Source organism: Gouania willdenowi, chromosome 21, assembly GCF_900634775.1.
Source record: "Gouania willdenowi chromosome 21, fGouWil2.1, whole genome shotgun sequence".
In the NCBI taxonomy this organism is placed as follows: Eukaryota; Metazoa; Chordata; class Actinopteri; order Blenniiformes; family Gobiesocidae; genus Gouania; species Gouania willdenowi.
The window spans coordinates 34,793,188-34,816,037 of NC_041064.1; the positions used below are offsets into that span (position 1 = coordinate 34,793,188).

Genomic DNA, 22,850 nt, shown 5'->3' on the forward strand with positions numbered 1-22,850 from the left:
CTTAAAAGAGCGTCAGCCTGCTGTGTTGCCATGGAACAGCAGATGTTTATCAAACACAGGTTGTATTCACACACTTCTCTGCAGCTGTGGACGGAGACCCAGCGAACCAGGACCTCAGCCTGGATAATCTTTTCTCTGCTGCCCCAACAACTCCAGCCCACCAGCTCTATCTGGTAATGATTGCAGTGGGATCCTGTCTCCTCCATCCACTTCTTCCCATGTGATGTTTGACCCTGGTGGAGGTGAGCTAAAACGCCAGGCTCAGCTAGTTTCACATTCCAAATGTCAGTGACAAAGTACTGGACCAGTATGGGGACTGGGTCTCTGAGTCAGTTACGTACCTAAAAGGTTCATATTTGCACTAAACACTTTTACAGTCTGGACTCATAATGTTCTATGGATTTGTTAAGAAGCACTTTGTCATTGTTAAAAAATAAATAAATAAAAAGACAAAATTTGAAGAGAATGTTTATGTATAAATGCACTTTATTTCATTTATAAGTTTTGTATTCTGATTACAAGATCAGTCAGTCAGTAACGCTCCCCAAACAATAGGTGTCACGTATTGTGTATGTGTAATGTACTCTTTCTAAATAGAGATGATTGCATTTTAATGTATATTTTTCACTCGTATGTTCACTACTAAATGAGCTAATTTTATCACTGAATAGACACTTGTTAATACAGTTTAACTCAGTTATCTGCCTTGATATGTTAATGTGTTTAATATTGGACACAGCTCTCTCCTCACATTTTAGGCCAACTGGAAAAGGGATTGTGTACTAGTTTATATCATTTGAATGGAATGGGGAATTGTGTTAATTACCAGTCCATGGTGGGGTTAGTATTGTGAGATGTTTCTAGCTTGAATGTGTTAGATAAGGCAGCTCCGTGCGTAGATGTGAGTGACGGAGTGGGTGCATGGGTGCAGCTCGGACAGATGTGTGTGCGTGGCTATGAGTAGGCACGGTACAGCTTTAACAAGCGTTAGGTGTACGGGAGTTAAGCCCAGAGGAGAAGCAGCTTCTGGCCCTGGAGAGTACAGATCTCCCCTGTGTCCCCCAACCACGGTTAGGAGACGAAACAGGAAAGGTTTTAACAATATACTGTACTACTACTACTGTACTAATTCATCTACAGCTTTGTTTCAATATTAAAGCTATACGTGTTAAACACTGGATTTAGTTAATCAGTTCAGGAAACTCTCCTTTGTCTTTAGATTCTTTAACAGAATAAAAAGTCAGAGTTCTGTTTTCAGTCTCACACGAGCTCATGGTCAGAGTCCATCTGAACCATCTTCTCTAAATCCTTCCTGACGTTTGGAAAACCCTGCAGCACCTTCCGAAAGTTGTCCCAGGACAGAGTGAAGCACTGGCAGTCGGTCAACGCCCTCACCGTGGCCAGATGTTTGCCTCTGGTCAGCATGCACGTCTCTGGTACACACACACACACACACACACACAACCATGTGTTAATGAACAGACCGACACTCATGATGAGGACGAGACCTGACAAATAATCCTGCTTTAAAATGAGTGGATTTAAGTCTGGCTGCTTTGCTCCAAATACTCATGGTTTGTTGCCAAAAGATTAAAAACAGTCCCACTTAAACTCAAAGAATTAAACTAATCCCTGAACTTAGAGGTTTGCTCCAAAAAACCCAAAGAAACGTAAACTTAGCTCTGAATCACTAAAAGGAACATGTTCATCCTCATCCTCAACATATTTATTTGACTTTTCACTTTTCATTTTCTCGATTGAAACTTACAGTATATTCATTTATGTAACTTCTTTCATACAGACAAGTGCTTTTATATTATAAGAATGTTTAAAACCTAAAGGCATAGAATACAAAGAACATAAGGTTATTAAAAGACAGCACGAGAACAGACATTTCACACACCAACCCAACCCTTTTATTATATAACGTTTCTTATTCAAATGCAGACATGGGCAATGAAATAATTCCAAAACACACAAAATAGCAGACAAATACAAAAAGGGACAACACAAATACACAAAAATACTCCAAAAACACACAGAGACAGAAAAATACACCAAGGACAATAAAAATTCCCTTAAAAACACTCAAAATTACCAAAAAATACATAAAAGGACAACAACAAAAATATACAAAATGACTTCTAAAACACACAAAATGAAATGCAAAAAAATAAAACTACAGTAATAATATACAAAAATGACTCCTAAAAGAGCTGGTACACACAAAATGACAAAGGATAACAATAATAGACAAAATGTCTTCTAAAACATACATAATGACAGACAAAAACATAAACTACGCACAAAATAACTCCAAAAACACAAAACTACAATAAAAGAAAACACACAAAATGACAAATATATACGCAAAATATGTTTCTAAAAGAACAAAATTGACTACACAAAAGGACAACAGATGTACACAAAATGACTCAAAACAAACCGAATGACAGAAAATTATACAAAAGAACAACAAAACATACACAAAGTGTCAGAAAATTCACAAACGGACACCAGATTTACACAAAAAGACAGAAAAATACACTCCAGGACAACAATAATAGACAAATTGACTCAAAAACACACACAATGAGAGAAAATTACACAAAACAACCCTAAAAACAAGTGTGAACACAGTGATGTAATGTGATGCTGATTCTGTTGCACCTCCAAAGTATTCTCCATCACACATCTCTCTGTTGGAGGACTCCCCCTCCATCAGCAACTGGCCGTGGTCGATGAAGAACATACGATCTCCTGGAACGTTCTGGCGGACGATCACGTCCCCCTCCTGGAAAACCTCGTAATCCAGTTTGAGGAGGAGGGTGTTGATAAAGTTCTCGTCTCGCTCATGAAACATTGGTACGTTTCTCAGCAGCCGACTGCACATCACCGTCACTATTTGCTAGAAAAAGACAAGGAAACCACAGTAAAAACATGTTCACATTAGACTCCATAAACCATCTATGAAGGGGAACAAAGGGGATAACCACATTTATTTATTATGTTATCCAGGAAGTTTAGTATTATTTGTGTTATAGTATATAGTTATCCTAAAGATATAAATACTTGTTTTATTCAGAAATAAAATGGGCTAAAAGTGACCAAAAATGGTGGAAAAGGTGGTGAAATGGGATTTTAAAACCACAGAAACTGGTTTAAAAGTTGTAAATTAGAGTGGGCAAAAACGTACAGTGCTAAAAAGGGTTAAAAGTGTCAATATTGGCTTGAAAGTGGCAGAAAAAAGTAGGAAAAATTTGTTTAAACTGGCAAATAATGGGCATGACAAATAGTGTATGTGGTTAAATTGGCAAAAATGAGCATGAAATATGGTGAAAAGAATTTAAAAGTGACAATAATGGGTCAACATCTGTGACATTAGGTGGAACAGTGGTGGAAAGGGTTTATAAGTGACAAAAATGTCTTGAAAGTGGAAAAAATGTGCAGAAAAGACATTGAAATTTGATGGAGAAGTAGCAAAAATGGGAGTAATGTAGCAAAAATGAAATGAAAATAGGTTAAAGTATGGCAAGTTTGATGAAGTTGCAGAGTTTCTTGAAGGCATCTGGAAACTCCCTCCCATTGTCTCATGACCACAAATGGGGTTCTGACCCCAGGGTTGAGAACTCCTACTCTAAATGATGGCTGCAAAGCTGAAAACTGTCACCAATTCCTCTCAGGAATGACTTTGATGACTTCTAAATGTATTTGTGACATATTTTCAAGCATCATGTTCATTTTATTGTGTTTTAAAGGTTATCTTTATAGACTGTGTAGATTCACTTCCTCTTCTTTCCTCGTCTATTTCTATAAAACAAGTCTAAAACCTGTAAAAGCAATAGAAGATCTCTTTAATTAACTTTTTTTTTTTTTTTTAAATAATTATAATACATTTTTTAATGTACTTGAGATGGTGGCTGCTCAAGGATCACAACTCAGTGTAAAATGACAATGAAGCCTCTCTTCGGCCTGTTGATATGTGTAGCAGTTGAAGGTAAATTGTACTTTCCAGCTCTACAGGTAATCATTGTTCAGTAACTTCACAGAGTCGACCCCCCCTGTGTACGAATGACGTGATGAACCTCTTTGAGTGCAGAGGAAACTGTGTCCATCACGTCCTTCTCATCAAACCACTTCCCTCCGTAACGAGCCTGGTAGTAGTTGCTGATGCGTAGCTGCAGCTCAGGAGGAAGCTTCATAAAGGTCATGTAGTGCTCCAAACGACTCATCTGTTCATAGTAAAAACACACGTTTCCTTCAGAAACTCTCAGCATCTAAAAATGTAACCACACATTACTGTAAGACTCTCCAGATTCAAGTTTCCAAATAACATTTAAAGTGATGTTGATCTGTGAATGTAAAGCTTCGCCTCAAACGATGGGAAATATGTTTGTGGATTTACAGTAAAAATAAGTGACCCTCATTTATCAACCGTTTGTACGTTCAGATCTGAGCGTACAAACGTGCGTTCGATCAAATTTACGCAAGCTTCGGTATTTATGAATTGTGACGTGAGCGTACGCTACGATCAGATCTTACGTCAGGTCTGAGCTGAAGTATTAAATAAGTATTAAGTATTAAAGTAACCTCAGCTGTCATTGGAGCATAAGCAAAAACACATTCAGAATAGATCTAAACAGATTATTTAAACAAAATAAACAAAATGAAATACATTTTAAAAAAGTAAATAATAAACACATACAAGAGACAGCATTTCGTCATTTTTAAGTTTTTTTTAAGGGTTTTGATTGTTAATTTCTTTGAATGTGATATTTATTGCTTAAAGCACGTGGACTGAGGTCGATATAAACATCATATTTCCATGTGTGTCTCCAGGATCTCTGTTGTGTAGTTGTTCTCAGCGCACACAGGGGGGCAGACGTCACCTGCTCGGTAGCTGATCTTTCACAGAGCGGTTGAATGAGCTCCTTTAAATCCAGTTTTTACACGTTCAAAAAGCACATCTTTGTTTTGCTCCACCTCAGATGTGAGGATGCTGATTTTCATTTTGGGAAATTTTCTTTTCTTGTTTGACCTCAGTGGGCGCGGCCTCCGAACTAGGAAGATTTAAGGGCGTAACATGATGATTGAATTCATCAACACCCGATCATTTGTACGCTGGGATTGGTCAGATACCAATGTTTCATAAATCGCACATTTGTCCTGTCGTATGTAAGTTTTTACGCAAGGATGATAATAAATGAGGGCCATAGAGTTTATACTAATACACACATTTTTTAATATTTAAAAATGCATTCATAAATGTCATATACATCATAACATCATGTCATATTGTTATTCTGTTACATCTTTCCTAAAACTCATCAGCACTGGACCATGTTTCAAAAACAAGTTTACTTAAATCCTCCAACCGTGCAGCATATAAAACATATGGTTTAAGTTGTAATTAATATTATTGCATATGAAACAGTTTTTTTTTTTAATGAAGAAAGTAAAGAGAAACATGTTTTTTTATTAGCTGCTGGTACCTTGCTCTTGTACTCTTTGGCTGCAGGGTCCAGGTTGGCGATCATGGCCGTGGCGTTGGCCACCAGGACGGTGTACATCATACAACCGGACACCATGCTGACCATCACGATCCACAGTTCAACGTAATCTGTGGAGAACACCCAACGGAAACCTCTGTGTTGTTCATTTTAATGCACAGGTTATGATTCAATTTATACTGTATATGTCAATATAAAATAATCATGTATCATGTCGTGGTTGAATTAATTCTGTTCTGTTAATGTTAAATATAATTTAAAAAGAAAGTATTCCATCCTAACTGGTTGGAGCGTCCATGGATCCATAGGAAAGTGCGATCATCTGTGATAGAGCTCTGAAAACTCCCCACGAGTATTTGACAATGACCGTGGCGTTCTGGGACAAAAGAAAGTCTGCGTTAGACGGTGTTAAAATCTAGAGTTAATGCTCAGTTTGTGTTTCTCAGAGGAAAGTTCCCACCATCAGGTTTTCTTTGCGAACCCAACAGTCGGCGGGAAACTCCTCCAGCATGGGGACGAAGTACTGGATGCAGCCGTTCCAGTGACACAGCAGGAAAATCATCATGAAGAGGGACAGGATGCGGAAGAAGAGGCGGACCACCTCCAGGTTAGCGTTGGACACCTGTGGGCACGAGAAGAAGAGAGGCCTGGGGTGAGCCAATCACACGCTCTGGTGGAGAGAGACGTGCATATCTAAGTCCTCGTGAAAGACTGACCTTTTTGTTTTCAAAGCTATTAGCAATGTAGCAGCCTGCCGTTCAGACTCCTTAACAGTCTGTGGCGATTTCAGTCAGAAAGAGTAATAGACAACTATTTTACAACTATAGGTGCGTAGATATATCATGATATTAAAATGTCACAAGATTTATCGTTGAAAATGTAGCCACGCTAATATTGTTGGAAAAACAACGTCCATCTATCTATATTATATCTATCCATACTATATAGACAGAAAGGTCTGTGTGTGTGTGTGTGTGTGTGTGGAGCAAATATCTCCCCGACTCGGTGTGAGTTCAACCTGAAACTTTGTCAACGGGTTCCAAAGACTCAACCCCGAGTGTGTGTATCTGTTGTTTTGGTGTAATTTGGTCATTTCAAAATTTTCTTTTTAATTTTATTTCACTTCTGGACGGCCACGAAATGAAACCTATTCAACTTTTGACCACGGGGTGTGAGGGGGCGCTAGCGCACCATCTACATCTATTTCACAGCACAGCTCCTTTCCGGTGCGTGCACGAGCTCCCATAGATTTCTCTTTTCTCTTTTGAGTTATTCATTTGGTGACGACATTTCGAAATGTTTATTTTCATGTTAGTTTGACCGTTTGCTATTTAGACCGGACGGACCTCACCCGGAAGTTATTGACCGCAATGGCTGCTGTGTTGAAAGCTGCACATTTCTCAGCAGCGCGCGTGTGCGTGAGAACCAACGGAGGAGATTTGTGTCCAAGGTAGAGAGTCACACACACAGACTGTTACACACACCTATCCATAGTGTGGTAGTGACTGTAGTGTTGCGCTCTGAGTCAGATCTAAGCGTTTACATGTTACGTAGAGGGTGCTACGTAGTGAAGGTCACCTGATCACTGCAGCTTCACTCACAACACACCTGCCACTACACCTAACTACTGACAATAGGTAAGTTTAGTGAACGTTAGGCAGGCACACACGCACTAAACAACAACAAAAAATATGAAAATGACTCAAAATGCACAAAACTAAATAATTATACTAAAATTACACATAAGACAACAGAAACACAAAAAAACGACACTAAAAAAAGATACAAAATGACTCCAGAATCACACTACTTAAGGCAACAAGAAACAATAATTATAAAACTAAATATTTACACAAAAAATACACAAGATGACTCCTGAATCACACTACAATGGCAACAAAAAACAATAATTATACAAAAAATGCACAAAAAACACAACAGAAAGATTCAAATATACACATGACTCCAAAAAACATACGTTACAGAAAAATACACCAAACAAAAAAATATAAAAGTGATGATGAAGTCATGCACATGTCCCATAGAATTAAACTAGAAAAATTGCACCCACATTTTGCACCCGCAAATATACCCCTTATGCTCCCACATGAATGCATACTTCCGATGGGCACTGTACATTACAGAAAAATACACCAAACGATAAAAATATCAAAATGAGTTTCAAAAAAACAACACATATATCATGCACATGTGCCATAGAATTAAACCAGAGAAATTGCACATGCTATTTTACTTTGCACTTGCAAATATACCCCTTTATAATACTACACAGTATGTTGTTATTATTATGCCCATAATTGACAACTCTACTTAAGCTCCCACTATATAAATACATACTTCTGACTAGTATTTTAAATGTGGGCTGTGCCGACGGTTGTAGTTTGATGTTTTAAAAAACTTGTTAAATAAAGTTCATGCATGGTGTAATAGATTTCTTTTGATTTCTTTCAATTTCAACTGCCTTGTGATTAAGTTGCACCAGGTTCACTTTGTATGGGGAAAATCCCAGATCATAAGATATCTGTACTCGCCTTTCAGATTTTACTCACTTACTTATGCTAGCACCACTTAATACCATATACTTTGTTTTCAGCAAAAAAAAAGAAGTGTTTTTGGTGTTTAGTTAATCTTTAAGGTATAGCTGCACAACAAGAAGTCGTATGGTTCGGTATCAAATGTTTCATTACTAAAGTGTTGTATCATAAAACAGCTGAAATATTGTGGTATTCTGCTGCACGACGGCCAAATGTTCGCTCTTATTCACCTTTTCCACTTCGTTAAAGAAACGGACGAGTCTGGACACCCGAGCCAGTCGGATCAAACTGAGGATGCGAACGAACATCAGGATCCTCATCATCTTGTTGGCCTTTGATGGGTTTGTGTCATTTTGGTAATGCAGATCCTAGAGTTATAAAACACACAGAGTGACACTTTGTTAGGTATTCAAAGTGTTGTGCTAAACACTTGCCCTAGACCAGAATGCACCAAGACCAAGACAAGACCAAGACCTTTGGGAGTCAAGACCAAGACCGAGAGAAGCTGAGAAATTTAATTCAAAGATCATAACAAGGTTGAACAGTTAAAGATCCTTCTCTCTCTTTAGTTTTAGTTTCTTTTGAATATGTTAGGCAAAAAAGGGGCGGAACTCAATAAAAGCAGAAAACGTTAAAATCTCAACTCATAAAAACTCTTAAAAAATAAACTCTTGTATTAAAAATCCACGGATTAGTCCAGATTAATTTTACATATCTGAAAATAATTTTTTTTTTATTAGTCAGGCAAATGTACAAAGTGTTTAGAGGGATTTCTGATTAGAAATACGCTGATGGTTGCAGTTTTTAGAGATGTCTGACACATAAAGAAACCCAACAGATTTCCAAGGAGGAAGAACAATCAGTGAGTCAACTGGAAATGTTTTCATTGAAATGTCGACATTAATTAATCAGAAACAGTTCAGATGTAAATAACATAAAATGCCCAGCCTGAACAACTAAAACACCTTTGGCCACGCCTCCACGCCTCCTCCCTTGGTAATTATTGTTTTACCAAGTTCTTCTCTCTATCACCACAATAAAGTTGAAGAATAGCAGAAATCAGTGCTGGTCTCGACCGGTCTGAAGAGAAAATCCCAAAACCGGACAGTCCAAGACCGAGACAAGACCACAACCTTTAAAATGTGGTCTCGAGACCGCTGTGTTCGAAATCACATAAACCTAAGAGTGAGGTCAAAATGAGTATGTAGTGCCTTCACATTAGATAGTATGAAAAGATTGAGTATGTGAGAAAAACATGGATGTATAGTGCATGGGGACATTTTTTAAGTATGCACAGTGTGCACACTAGTCATACTCAACTGTCCCATGATGCATTGCGAGCGAAATGTAAAATGGTCCTGAGACCGTCTTCAAGCTAAAAATCAAACATCCCCTTTTCAAAATAAAAGCATCTCTTCTTGTCTCCCATTAGTTTTTAATGCTTTTGTTAATAGGGCTCTTGTTGTGAAGTTAACAGGAAGTTTTGTGAGTCGCATAATGGAGGGTCTCCGAAAATCTCAGAAATGTGGGAATGAAATGTGTTTTCCATGAGTTTTATGGATCAAATGAGTACATGCTGATATTCTAGTTCAGGGATGTAAAACTCATTTTTGTTCAGGGGCCAAATATGGAACAGTTTGATCTCGAGTGGGCCACAGATTTTATGCTGGAAAACATGTGATTTCAACATTATTGTGCCGTAGTTTGCACTTGTACGTAAAATACAAAATATGCAAGAAACCAACAATATCCAAGCAATATTTGACAGATATCATTCCCAACAGGTTCCTCACTTTGTAATTCTCAGATTTGTGACCAATTTCTATTTAATTAAGGAAAATGTTACATAATAATTTAAGGAAAATTAAAAGATTTTGTAAGAGTTTTGAGTTTTTTCAAGAGTTAAACATTAAAAAAAGCACCAAAACTGTGCGCCCCTGCAAATATTGTTGAAATTTATTTACACAATGAATCATGTTTTCGCTGCCGTTATTACTTTCTTTTCCGGGCCCAATTAGACGCTCTAAAGAGCCGGATTTGGCCTCCGGGCCTTGAGTTTGACACTTGTTTTACACTTTCTCACTTCAAATGTTTTCAGGACTTTCAAAGGTGGAGAATCAACAGAGATATTTAGCTCAGTGTGCTTCAGGTTTTTGTAGGTTCCAAATGCATCTTGGGAAACTTGGAAGTATACTTTAGTGGGAATGCTCATCATCCTAATAATACAGTATAAAGTAGACATTTTAGACTCATTGAGTAGTAGTTGTAGTACTCAGTCTTGAGTACTACAACACTAGGTTTTTGTTCTCATGTGACATGTTAGAGAAGTTACTAATGTGTGTCCAACATTCCCAGTATGACACGTTTTTCCATCTACCAAATGCTTTTCTTTGATGAATCCAGACAACGCTCAGATAAGTTGAGATGATGTTTACATAATTTGTTCACAAATGTCTTTAAGAAAGATGCTGAGGGTGGAGAAAAGGTCAGCGAGGAAGAGGAGGAGGTGGAGGAGGAGGAGGAGGAGGAAGAGGAAGATGATAACATGGAAAAGAAGAACATTTATAAACATGAAGTGACACGTGCAGCAGACTGTGATCTTCTGCTGAGACGATTCCGTTGGTTATTACCGCAAACAGCAGAATGTATCCGATCGGGAAAGCTGCGATGACATCTGGAATGAACCACGTCCTCAGGTAACTGACTCTGATACGCTTGATATCCAGGATGGCTTCCTGTCCGGAAATAGAAGGAGAAGAAGAAGAAGAAAGCAGATGGACTGAGTGGCTGAGGTCAGATGTAGATTTAACACTTGCGTTGAATTATTGTCACTTATATAAGAAACATGAGAATCATGAAACACTCCTGAATAACCAACCATGAACTAAATCAAGATAAATATTCAGACTCTCACATGTCTGATTAGAAACAACATTTAAAAATAACATTAAAAGATAAATAGTAGTGGTGGGACAAGATTAAATTTTTTTTAATTAATTATTGACTTTGTAATTACTTTATCTTGATTAATCTAAATTAATCACATTACAATATGTGTCACAAGAAGCAATGGTATCCAGTTTAAATGTATTTTGGTAAATGACTGAATCAATGAAAACAATGAATGATCTTAAACAACTAAATAGTGTTTATTATTTCCATCACTGAGTGCTAACATCATGTGTAACATGAATAAAGATTATTATGATTACATTGTTCACAAAGCACTAACTTAAATTTAACTAAGTTACATTCATGTTTTTCAGGGTCTTTAGTAAACTTTCTAAAACAAATGTGTTTTTGTAATAAAATAAAAAAAACATCACTTAGTCCAGAACATTCCAGAGAATTATAAACTGAACAGTGTAAAATAGTTAGAGTATCTGTGGATATCATGAAATAAACAGAAGAACTGATGAAGATGATGAATTTAGTTTGAAATAGTTTTTCTACATAACAGTTGATAAGTTGGGTCAGACGATGCTATCTGTAGCAGCGCTTCTAGCCCCGCCCACATCCTCTATCACAGAGTGGTCGACTGTCACTACAATCATTTATCACTGACTTTGTTCATTTTGTCTCTGAACTCTGTCTGAGTGTCAGTGTGGATTGGAGACACTGTCTGCTCCACGGACCATTGTCTCTGCTAGCTGCTACATGTTAGCATTGAGGTGCTAGCTGCTACATGTTAGCATTGAGGTGCTAGCTGCTACATGTTTAGCATTGAGGTGCTAGCTGCTACATGTTTAGCATTGAGGTGTTAGCTGCTACATGTTTAGCATTGAGGTGTTAGCTGCTACATGTTTAGCATTGAGGTGTTAGCTGCTACATGTTTAACATTGAGGTGCTAACTGCTACATGTTTAGTATTGAGGTGTTAGCTGCTACATGTTTAACATTGAGGTGTTAGCTGCTACATGTTTAACATTGAGGTGCTAGCTGCTACATGTTTAACATTGAGGTGCTAGCTGCTACATGTTTAACATTGAGGTGCTAGCTGCTACATGTTTAGCATTGAAGTGTTAGCTGCTATATGTTTGCATTGAAGAGCTAGCTGCTACTTGTTTAACATTGAGGTGCTAGCTGCTACATGTTAGCATTGAGGCGATAGCTGCTACATGTTAGCATTGAGGTGCTAGCTGCCAAATGTTAGCATTGAGGTGCTAGCTGTTACATTTTTAACATTGAGGTGCTAGCTGCTACATGTTAAGCATTGAGGTGCTAGCTGCTACTTGTTTAACATTGAGGTGCTAGCTGCTACATGTTAGCATTGAGGTGTTAGCTGGTACATGTTATCATTGAGGTGCTAGCTGCTACATGTTTAGCATTGAGGTGCTAGCTGCTACATGTTTGCATTGAGGTGCTAGCTGGTACATGTTAGCATTGAGGTGCTAGCTGCTACATGTTAGCATTGAGGTGCTAGCTGCTACAGGTTTAACATTGAGGTTCTCTAGTAGTCTGTGCATCAGTAGTGTTATGGGTAGGGTGACCATACGTCTGGTTTTACCCAGACATGTCCTCTTTTCATGTCTTGTCCAGGGATATTTTACAAACTAATGAAATTCTCCAAGTTTCCCAGGAACCTTGAACACATCTGATGAACACATTAATTTAAAAGACTATAACTCTGCTAATATTTGCTATATCTAAGAAATTCCACCAGTTTCTGAAAGCAAAGGATTTGCTCTTTTGCGTAATTTTACTCACACGTAATAGAATCATTAAAAGATGCCACTTTGTTTTGACGACACAAAGAAAAGAGAATAAGACCAAAGTCCAAGAGAAAGAGAGAGATTGAGAGACCAAATAGTGGTGGATTCAATTGAAAAGGTTATTTATTGAAGTGTATATTTAATGATTGTTTAATGTTTTGTAAGCAATGAGTTTTATGTTACAGTTTTAATTTCTAGGAGGAGATGTTTCTCATATTGTTTCATTGATTGAGAGATTTTAAGAAGGTTTATATGAGATTATTATAATGCATAATAAAGGTTATTGCCTCGAGTCAACATTGATTTAAGATTTATTTTTAAGTCTTTGTTATAAAGACAGAAATTGATTTTAATACCTAATGGACAATAACAACTTAATCATTTATTATATTGTATTTTGTGTACTTTTGAGTGTGCTGAGGTTGGACCAAGTGTCCTCTTTTTTGGAAATCAAAATATGGTCACCCTAATTATGGGTATACTGGGAACTCGTGAAACGAGAAAGGTTCAGCGCTGTTTGGAGTACAGAAAAAAAGAGATTAACTGTGTTTTTTTTTTTTTTTTTGTAATTAATTAATCTCACTTAGCACGGTAAAGTCCCAGCCCTGATAAATAGCTTTCAGTTAAATGTTTAAAAGAAGGTTAGGAACCTTCTTTTAAACATTTAATGTAAACCACCACAGAGATGATCGTACAATGTGAGATGATGAGAGTAAAGCTCCTGTTGATCTCCATCATATATAATTGGAAATATTACGGCTGATTATTATGAAGTCCATTTTAATCCCTCTTATGAAATCAAAGAGCGCGGCCAATTTCACCGTGTGCTGAAACTGAGCAGGATCAGGGTTAATCTGGCTGCTCGTGTGTGGAGTAGATGACAGATGTTACAGGAAAGGACGTCTGTGAGGGATTACGGGTTGCCAGATTGTATCTGAATAAAGGGGGGACAGACTCCATCTCACCTCAGCATCCCCTGCTATGATGCCCATCCGGAAGTTCAGAGCTACATCGATGAGGAACAGAGTGTCTGAGAACACGTTTAAGCTTTCCCACACCAGCCCGTTGTTTCCATCTACAAAAGCAATTTCCACTGGAATCCCAATCAGGTTGAGGAAGGTGATGGCCATCATGCACATGATGTAGTAACTCCTGAAGGGAAAAAGAAGACACAAAGGAACATGAGCAGGTGTGTCTCACTCGTGGGCAGGGGTGGACTGGCCTTCTGGCATAGCGGGCATGGTTTTTTTTTGTTGAAGAGCGAGTGGAGGCAGAGCTGGTAATAGGTGGCCGAAAATGGTCCAAAAGAGGCAAAAACATGGCAAGAAGAAAGTGTAAAGTGACTAAAATGGGCCAAAAGCAGTCAAGAGTGGCCAAAAAATTTCAAAAAAGAGAAAACAGGTGCTAAGTAATGGCAATGGGTAGCTTTAATGGTCAATGCGTGGAAAACGTTAGTTAAAAAGGGCAAAATGTGGAACAAAAAGAGGCCAAATGTAGGGGGAAAAAGGAAACAAGTGGTATTGTTCGGTATTTATAACTTATTTGGGTGAAAAGTGACTAAAAAAGAAGGGACAAAAATTGGATAAAAGTGTCAAAAAGAACTGGCAAAAATGTAATAAAAGTGTCAAAAAGAACTTGCAAAAATTGACAAAGAAAATAAAAAAGGGATACTTATTGGGAGAAAGTAGCTAAAATCTGGAAAAAGTGTCAGAACTTTTTGAAAATGGGACAAAGGAAGTTGCAAAATGGCCAACGAACATGGGTAAAAAGGGGTTAAAAAGTTTTCCATGAGGGGAATAATCTTTAAAATTAAGACAAAGATCAACATGTTGAGCATCACAGACTCAATAACGGTTTCTCCTGGTCTGGACACAAAATGCCACGGCTGAATTTTTTCACAGTCCACCCCTGTCCTTTAGGGATGTGGGAAAGAGCAAGAATGTGGAAAAAACAGGAAAAAAGGTGCTAGTTATTGGGCTAAAGTGTGGTGGCCTAGTGGTTAAGGACACTGGGCTTGTAAACAGAGGGTTGTCGGTTCAAACCTCTCCTGGGCTGTCACTGTGGGATATTGAGCAGGTCCCTGAACTGCTCCCCAGGCGTCGCAAAATGGCTACCGACAAATTTCAATGTATGTGTACCATGACCAATGAGGTAGGGATGTAACAAATTAATTCATCGTAAGGCAGTTAAAAATCGATTAATAGGTATCGCCTTCTGCTTTTTTAAACAGCAGAAGGTATCCAGAAGTGTGGGCAGAATCTGCTGCTGCTACTTTCTTTCTGGCCGCCTTCTACTCCTAAACAGATTCATAAATGATTCCTTACCCCTTTAGCACCAAAAGAATATCTGTAGTATTACGTGAATATCTTCACTGCAAGATATATGCATGCCAACCGACCACTGGGTTACCAGCGCCCTCTGCTGGTCCAAACAAATATCTGACGTAAATACAATGCAATGACTTTTTTTTTTCAATTTCAATTTTTTTTTTAAGTCCAATTGTTAAGGCACAAAATACATTTTCAGTTGCACTTTTAAAAAGAAAAATAACTATTATGCAGTTTTGCATTGTTTACTATAGAACCAGAATTTAATGAATAGGCTTCTTCTTCATTTGTATTATTCCTTTATTTAAGATTTATTTTTAGTTAAATTGCATTGTTTTGAATAGTTTATCAAGGGATTCTTTTGACAATGAAAAATAAAAGAAAAACAGTACAGCTTTTTATAGTTTTGAACCCAAAAAAAATAAAGGAATATTTTTCAGTCATCATATGCCTACAGTCCCATTTTGTAAAATAAATCGTGAGAAAATCGTATCGTGAACCAAGTATCGTGAATCGAATCGTATCGGGAGTTGAATGAATCGTTACATCCCTACAATGAAGGCAAAAAGCCCAATTTAATTTAAGATCCACATGTTGAGTGTCACTGACTTAATAACAGCTTTGTCATGGTTTTAGTAAAGTCATTTATTAAACTAAATTGGGAGTAAACGATTGCCCTACGTTTAGAATCGCTGCTCCAGCCCTGAGCTCATGTGTGACTTCTGAGTAACCCTGAAGCAGATCCTGTTTCTGGTGGAAAGTCTGATGATGTATGCACAGTGCACATCTAATACTCTGCTGCTGTAAATGTACATCTGCTCACTTGCCAGGCTCACATAACACGCGGCTTTGTTCTCACTCCATGTGATCACCTTACAGACGGTGAGGCAGCAACATCTCAGCACGCATAAACAACACGTTTACTGCACCGAAAAACTGACACAATAATCCCACAAATGCATGATGATGGGGAAAAAAAAAAAAACCCAAACACTTTTCTAAAAGTTGTTTTCATTTTTATTTTTAAAATTTAATCTGGATGAAACGTGATGGAATAATTCAGAGACCAACCCAACATAACTGAGTCAAATTCTACCAATGGTGAGAAATAGGGATTTTTCGATAGTTCAAACTGATTCAGGGTCAGTATATTTATCCGGATCTCCTCCAAAATTGAATGGAATCTTCAATAGAACGAGTTCTATCTTTGGTTAGAATGACTTTTGATGTAATCCTAGGAACAGACAAAACAAATAAACACAGGTGAAAATATTACCAATGACCAATCAGAGCATTAACACAGGACAGAACAAGAGATTTTAGTGTCTTTTTGGTTTGTTGTTTAGTGCTTGTTTTGAGACGTTTTGTTTTTTTTGTACGTTTGTTGTTTTGTTTTGTGTTTGTTTTCAGTCATTTTGTGTTTTTGTTTTTAGTTTTGTGCTTTTTTGAGTTGTTTTGTTTTGAGTTGTTTTGGGTTAGTTGTTTTGTGCTTGTTTTAAGTCGTTTTGTGCTTGTTTTGAGTCTTTATTGTTTCGTTCTCTGCTTGCTTCTTGTGAGTCATTTTGTTCTTTTTATTCTGTGCTTGTTTTATGCCATTTCGTTTTTTTTGTTTTGTGCTTGTTTTGAGTATTTTTGTTGTTGTTTTGTATGCTTTTGAAGTAATTTTTGTATATTATATATTCTCAGTTTTAAACTTTTTTACTCATTTCATGCACATTTGTTGTCATTTTGTATACTTTTGTAGTTCTTATGTGTATTTTTTTTGTCTTTTTGTGCATTTACCTTGAGGGCCACACATCATTATACTGAGGGCCACCTAAGGCCCCCAGGCCATCAGTTGCCTTGCTTGTCGAGGGTAGATATTACCTATTAACATTTTCAGTTTAAACTACTACTCCCATTCTTAGCTGCATCCCACATTGAATTCTTTGATGAAATATTGCACAATTTTATGCACATTTTTGGGTTTACTGTACATGTCTAATCTGACTGTCACTGCTGATGTTTCAGATGATTTTCGCGACATAAATTGTATCTACTTATCTGTTCTGTTCAATGTGTATTGAGACATGGAATAATGACCTGCGACACCGTGTATGAGCACATGTGGTGCAGTGACCTTCAGGATGTTACTCTATACTATTGCTTCTCACGGTGATGTAAGACTGCAGGATTTATTCAAGTATGAAACTTAAACCAAACAGTGAATGTAAAGTGTAATGAATTAAAAAAATCTAAAAGCAATAATCCTCCAAAATACATTGCAAAGCATGCTGGGAAAGTATGGTATCACTGTAGAGAAGGCAGAATTCACCCACAATTAGTCATTTTTACATCATAACTTTAATAAGTGTGTAAACTTTAATTTGTTTGCTTAAGTAATAATTACTACAACCCAAAATAGTTTTTTATGATGCATGAGTGATTCATACAACGTTTAAGTGCCAAATGCCAGCTACATTGGGTTCTTCTTGTAGTTTTTTAGACTTCAAGTAAGTAATAGTATGATAGTAAAATTAAACATTAATTATTATATAAGTAATGAATAATATTGAATTATACACACAATTATAATTAATATTACAAGTTATTTCCTCATAAAATTACATTTATTTCATAGCAGTATTATGAGTTTTGTTCCCTGTGACACTTGATCTTGATTCTTATAATAAATTCTCATCAGTTTATACTTTGTTTTCAAACTGATTCTCTTACTATGGCCCTAAAACTGTGTTGTAGATCTGTTAGCAGCACTCTGTGTTTTCCACAGATTTGGTGGAATGGTTTATTCTATTCATAATTCCAATAAGAGACTTCAGTCTAGCATAGTTCTCTTGCTTTCAAAAAGCAACATTACACGTGTACATTAAGGCTGTCAAACTGTCAATGAGGAAAACAGAAGAGAATATGAGAGTTTCATTAAAGCTTGATTTAAGAAACTGACTTTTGATTAAAATAAATAAATAAAAACTACTAGAAATGCTATGAAATTATTTTTTTACGAGACCTCAAAATCCTGTTCAAAACAACAGGAAAGCTGCTTGTCAATGTACAAATGTTGCTTTTATTTAATTTAGAAATATGACAAATGTAAAAAAACATAAACAAGAACATGTTAACAAAAACTATATGAGAATTAATTCATGTTATTCATCAACTAATAAAAACTAAGCTATAATTCCAATCAGAACTCATGTGATCATGTGACCTTGCGTATTGATCACATCAAATCTTTGTGTATACTTCATGTGTTTACAAACTATTATAATTCAATATCTGGTTGATCAGTGGTAATTAAATATTTCAAATAAATGCATAAACTCTTGTGCTTTTAATTTTAGTCAACTATGTTACAGATTTAGTGGAATAAAAACGGAATGTCATTTAGTTGACTAAAACTAGACTATAACTGAAACTGAATCTAAAGTGCTGTCAAAATAAACTAAAGCTTACAGAAGAATAAAGTGCTGATGTGTGCAGTGACAGATGTGGAGCTGATGTTGTCCTCAATCCGTCAGCTGATGAATGAAATACCTCATGAGGCTGAAGGGGTGAATGACAAAGACTCCGCTCTGCAGCTGTCGGACGCACTCCTGCTCCACAGCCACCTCGCTGCCGTACAGGTACAGGGACTGTCTGTTGATCTGAGGCAGGAGCAGGGCTCTCCATCCACAGGTGGAGGTGCTGCATAGTCTGGAACCTCTGCGCTTCTCCATGGTGGACTTCAGGCCATCATCCCAACCTTAACCCTCTCCTCAGGACCAGTCTGACTCTTTCCCTCCCGTTCTTCACTGTAATGCTCCAGTAGAGTTCCAACCTCAGAGCTGAGAGGAGCTGCACTGAGCAGAGAGTGGAACACTGCCTCTGTGCAGGTCTGAGTTTGTTCTCCCTCCCACTTTTTTCTTCTTTCTCTATTTCTGCCCCTTCCCATCCCCTCCCCATGCACTCCCAGTTCATCAACTATTCAGTATAGGAGTCCAATCAATGAATCAATGTCAAGAGGGCACCGTCCAGCACACATTAACCCTCTGCAGGGAGGGAAGGTATTTTTGGACATTTCCATATATTTCGCTTTATATAAAAAATGTTTTTTTAAAAACCCTAAAGTTCAGGACCCAAAGAAATGTTTAGCTTAAGGTCCGTTTGTTGTCCATCATCATCTCCTGCCACTTATCCGTGGTCGGGTTGTGGGGGCAGCATCCTAAGGAGGGAAGCACAGACTTCCCTCTCCCTGGTCACTTTTTCCAGCTCAGCCTGGGGCGTTTCTAGTGTAGTGTGGATTGGGCCGCATTTTTTCGTCCGACCCTGACCCAAACCCAAACCCGATAGGCATTAATAAATTTATGTCCAAGCCCACCCCGCCCCGAATCCTTATACAAATGACATATTTCCATTTGTTTTAGTGGAAAGCCTGCTTTTATTAACAAACTGTTAATGTCAACGGAACAGATCAGTGCACGAGGCAACAAGTGAACGTCAAACACAAACAAACCCAATGGATCTATTTACGTGATCCAGGCATCAAAGCTAAGGATAATCCATGTTTTTGTGCAGAAAAGGAATTGTATCAACGGTGGATGGCTTTAAGGCTGTCCTCCGCTGCTCCATGGTTCTGTCGGCAGTGCTGAAGTAGCGCTAACTGCTACTGCTGCAGGCAGGAATGGCAAGGACACTGCACGCAAGGACACGGTGTGACGTCAAGTCCCGTTGCTCAGGTATCCATCCTCTAGTTCCCAGGTCAGCTTGTCAAGCGTGTCCTGGATCTCCCTCATGGTCTCCTACCTGTGGTACGTTCTCTGAACACCTCACCAGGGAGGCGTCCTAATGTGCTCGAGCAAATTCAACTAAGGCGGAAGAGCAGGGGCTCTACTCCGAGCCCCTCTCAAATGACCGAGCTTCTCTAAGAGTGAGTCCAGAAGAGAAAACTTGTTTCAGAAGTCTTGACCATAGGTGAGGGTAGGAATGAAGTAAATTGAGAGGTACTCGGGAGGGGATCTCATCCTCAACCAGGAGAAAGGGAAGAGATTTAGAGGTGCTGATTCTCATCCCGACCCCTTCACATTTGGCTGTGAACCAATTCAGTGAAAGCTGAAGGTCACAACTTTTTGAAGCCAAGAGGACCCCATCATCTGTATAAAATAGTGACCCATTTCTGAGGTGACCAAACCGGACCCCACGACGCCCTGGCTGCACCTAGAAACTTTCCATTAAACTGTTCATGAAAGTTATGAACAGAATGTGTGACACAGAGCAGCTCTGGTGAAGTCCAACCCTAACTGGAAACCAGTCTGACTTACTGTCTGCAATGTGGACCAAGCTCTGACTCTGGTCATTCAAGGAACGGACAGCACGTAGAGAAGAAGAAGAAGAGTGCCTTTAACTTGGATTTTAAGTGCTAATGATCATGCTACCATGATAAGGATCACTGGTTCAGATAATTGTGAAATAGAGCTGTAATCGACCTCTAAAGTTCAACCCAGCTCGACTCGAGACCGAGAGAATACGGACCGAATCCAAATTAAGCCTATCTTTTTTCAAGCCCGAACCCGTGACGCCTAAATTTAGTCAAATCTGTGCACGCACACAGCTCAAGAACAAGTAAAGAACGAGCCGTCCATATGTCAGCCTTTGATTTACCTCCTCAACATAGGCTGAGTTTGATATTCTTGCCAGGAGGGGGCAAAAGAAAAAATAGAATTAAATATATAGACCATCTCTAGATTTGCGCCAACCATAATGTCTGTATCATATACAATAATGCGAAAATTATTAGTAACATAATTGATAATGTTGACGACAATTGCGTTGATGCGTCTTTTAATGTTGTAAATTCATCATAAAATATTTTTTGTTGCAGTACAATACATGAACTGCTGGGTGCAGTGTCTCTTCACCATTTACATTGTGAAGAGGAATTGCAGAAGAAGAACCAACCTAAAGTCTGAAAAGTTTAGGACCATTTCACTGAATTTTTTTTATTATTTTTTTTTAAAGAACAACAAACAAATTAATTAATATATTGTCACTGTGTTTTCTGGCACTTAAAATATTTGTATATGTACATTATTACTCGGACTAATCTCGTGTGGCCCACACACACACACACACACACACACACACACACACACACACACACACACACACACACACACACACACACACACACACACACACACACACACACACACACACACACACACACACACACAAAGCAACAACAAAATACACAAACCTTTTGTTCTTCAGATTGGTCATTATTCTAAATGCTGACAGGAATGTTGATAATGTGACCCTCATATTTCGTTGCCCTGTTATGATAATGGTGCATCTCTGCTGCCTGTCTAAAATATAGCTAATATAGCTACGACTAAAGAGGCTGTGATCACTGCAGTGAAGCAGAGGTGAGCAGACTCGTCCTCTTCCACTTTAGAGGACATTTTACTTCAGGGAATGTCACTCAGTACATGCAGAGTTCAGGTCAAACAGGCTTAATGAGGATTTGAACAGTGGAATAATTACCTTTATCTTTCTAGGTCTCACAGTGATCCTGTGCACTGTGTGTATTAAACTGTGCTGCAGTTTGGATCCACCGTACTACATCACAGTGCAGATCTACATTGTGCTTAGTTGCTGGTTTATCTGGCACACAGCTGGCTGTGGGAAAGATGAAGAGACTCAGTATTGCTGCTTACGCACAGCTTTGTTGTTCTGACGCACACCCACTGTTCAGAAGGTGTGTCTGTGTGTGTGTTATTGCAGGTCGAGGCAGAATATAAGCAACTCTCCTTTAAAAAACTCATTTGACACCATTAAGTTTTGCTTACAGTTGAAGTTATTCACACCACTTTTGCTCATCAGCAGGAAACTTTTCCTTTAATGGTTTCCTTTACAGTTTTCATGATATGACTTATAAATAATCATTAACTAAATTTGCTACAATATAAAACTCCTTAATATTGTATGAAAAATGTTAAAGTATCTATCTTAAGCATTTATTTATAAGTATTTTTAAATGTTTTTTATATATTGTATTTCAGTTAATAATGATGAATAAATAAATAAATAAATAAATAATAATAATATATTAATAATTGAATCAGAATCACTTTTATTACCAAGTAGAGTTTTTAGACAATGCAAGGAGTTTTACTGAGTGGATGGTGCGAAAAAACAAAAATAAACCTGAAACAGTATAGTTATAAACTTAATCATAATGAATTTGATGGATGAATATGAATATAAATATAAATGAGTGCAGGTGATGATAATAATAATAATAATAATAATAATAATAATAATAATAATAATAATAATAATAATAATAATAATAATAATAATAATAGCAACGATTCAAAATAACCTTTATAATATTAAGTTAAAACCTTGATTACAAAACGTATTGTAGCTTAAAGACAATTACAACTACCTACAACTGACTAATATATGATTTTTTTTTTTCATTCAAAAAACTAGAATTTACTGAACCTGCTCTTTATTGAAATGTCAAGCTATCTTGTTCTTGTACCATATCAAATATATAAAAGTATCTAATTAACCAATGTCTCCTTTAATTTATTTTTGAATTACTTTTTATTTATATATTTACAAATGTCAAATATTATTTCATTTTAATGTTTTATTTTATTTTATTTTATTTTATTTTATTTTATTTTATTTTATTTTATTTTATTTTATTTATCGTTCTGCGTTGAGTGAAAACTGTGTTTCCCAGAAGCCCCTGGTTCCA

At 37.4% G+C, this 22,850-nt stretch overlaps 1 protein-coding gene across 1 annotated transcript; it reads right to left on the bottom strand.

The window, feature by feature from the left end:
- Positions 1-544: 544 nt before the first annotated feature.
- On the bottom strand, positions 545-18,970 carry hcn5 (hyperpolarization activated cyclic nucleotide-gated potassium channel 5). The gene is made up of 10 exons (XM_028436624.1): positions 18,638-18,970; positions 13,742-13,928; positions 10,696-10,800; positions 8,296-8,433; positions 5,971-6,132; positions 5,793-5,886; positions 5,493-5,620; positions 4,086-4,232; positions 2,671-2,908; positions 545-1,433 (listed from the first exon to the last, which is right to left on the bottom strand). Exons 1-10 carry the CDS (start codon positions 18,817-18,819, stop codon positions 1,261-1,263), a joined length of 1,554 nt encoding a protein of 517 aa, XP_028292425.1. The 5' UTR covers positions 18,820-18,970; the 3' UTR covers positions 545-1,260.
- Positions 18,971-22,850: the final 3,880 nt, after the last annotated feature.

What these genes read in the sequence shown, in the direction of transcription:
- hcn5 (XM_028436624.1), bottom strand. Translation starts at nt 18,819, where the DNA reads ATGGAGAAGCGCAGAGGTTCCAGACTATGCAGCACCTCCACCTGTGGA. An exon ending in TCATAGCAGGGGATGCTGAG is followed by an intron (nt 10,801 to 13,741) that starts GTGAGATGGAGT and finishes ATTTCCGGACAG; the next exon opens with GAAGCCATCCTGGATATCAA. An exon ending in TTCGCAAAGAAAACCTGATG is followed by an intron (nt 5,887 to 5,970) that starts GTGGGAACTTTC and finishes CTTTTGTCCCAG; the next exon opens with AACGCCACGGTCATTGTCAA.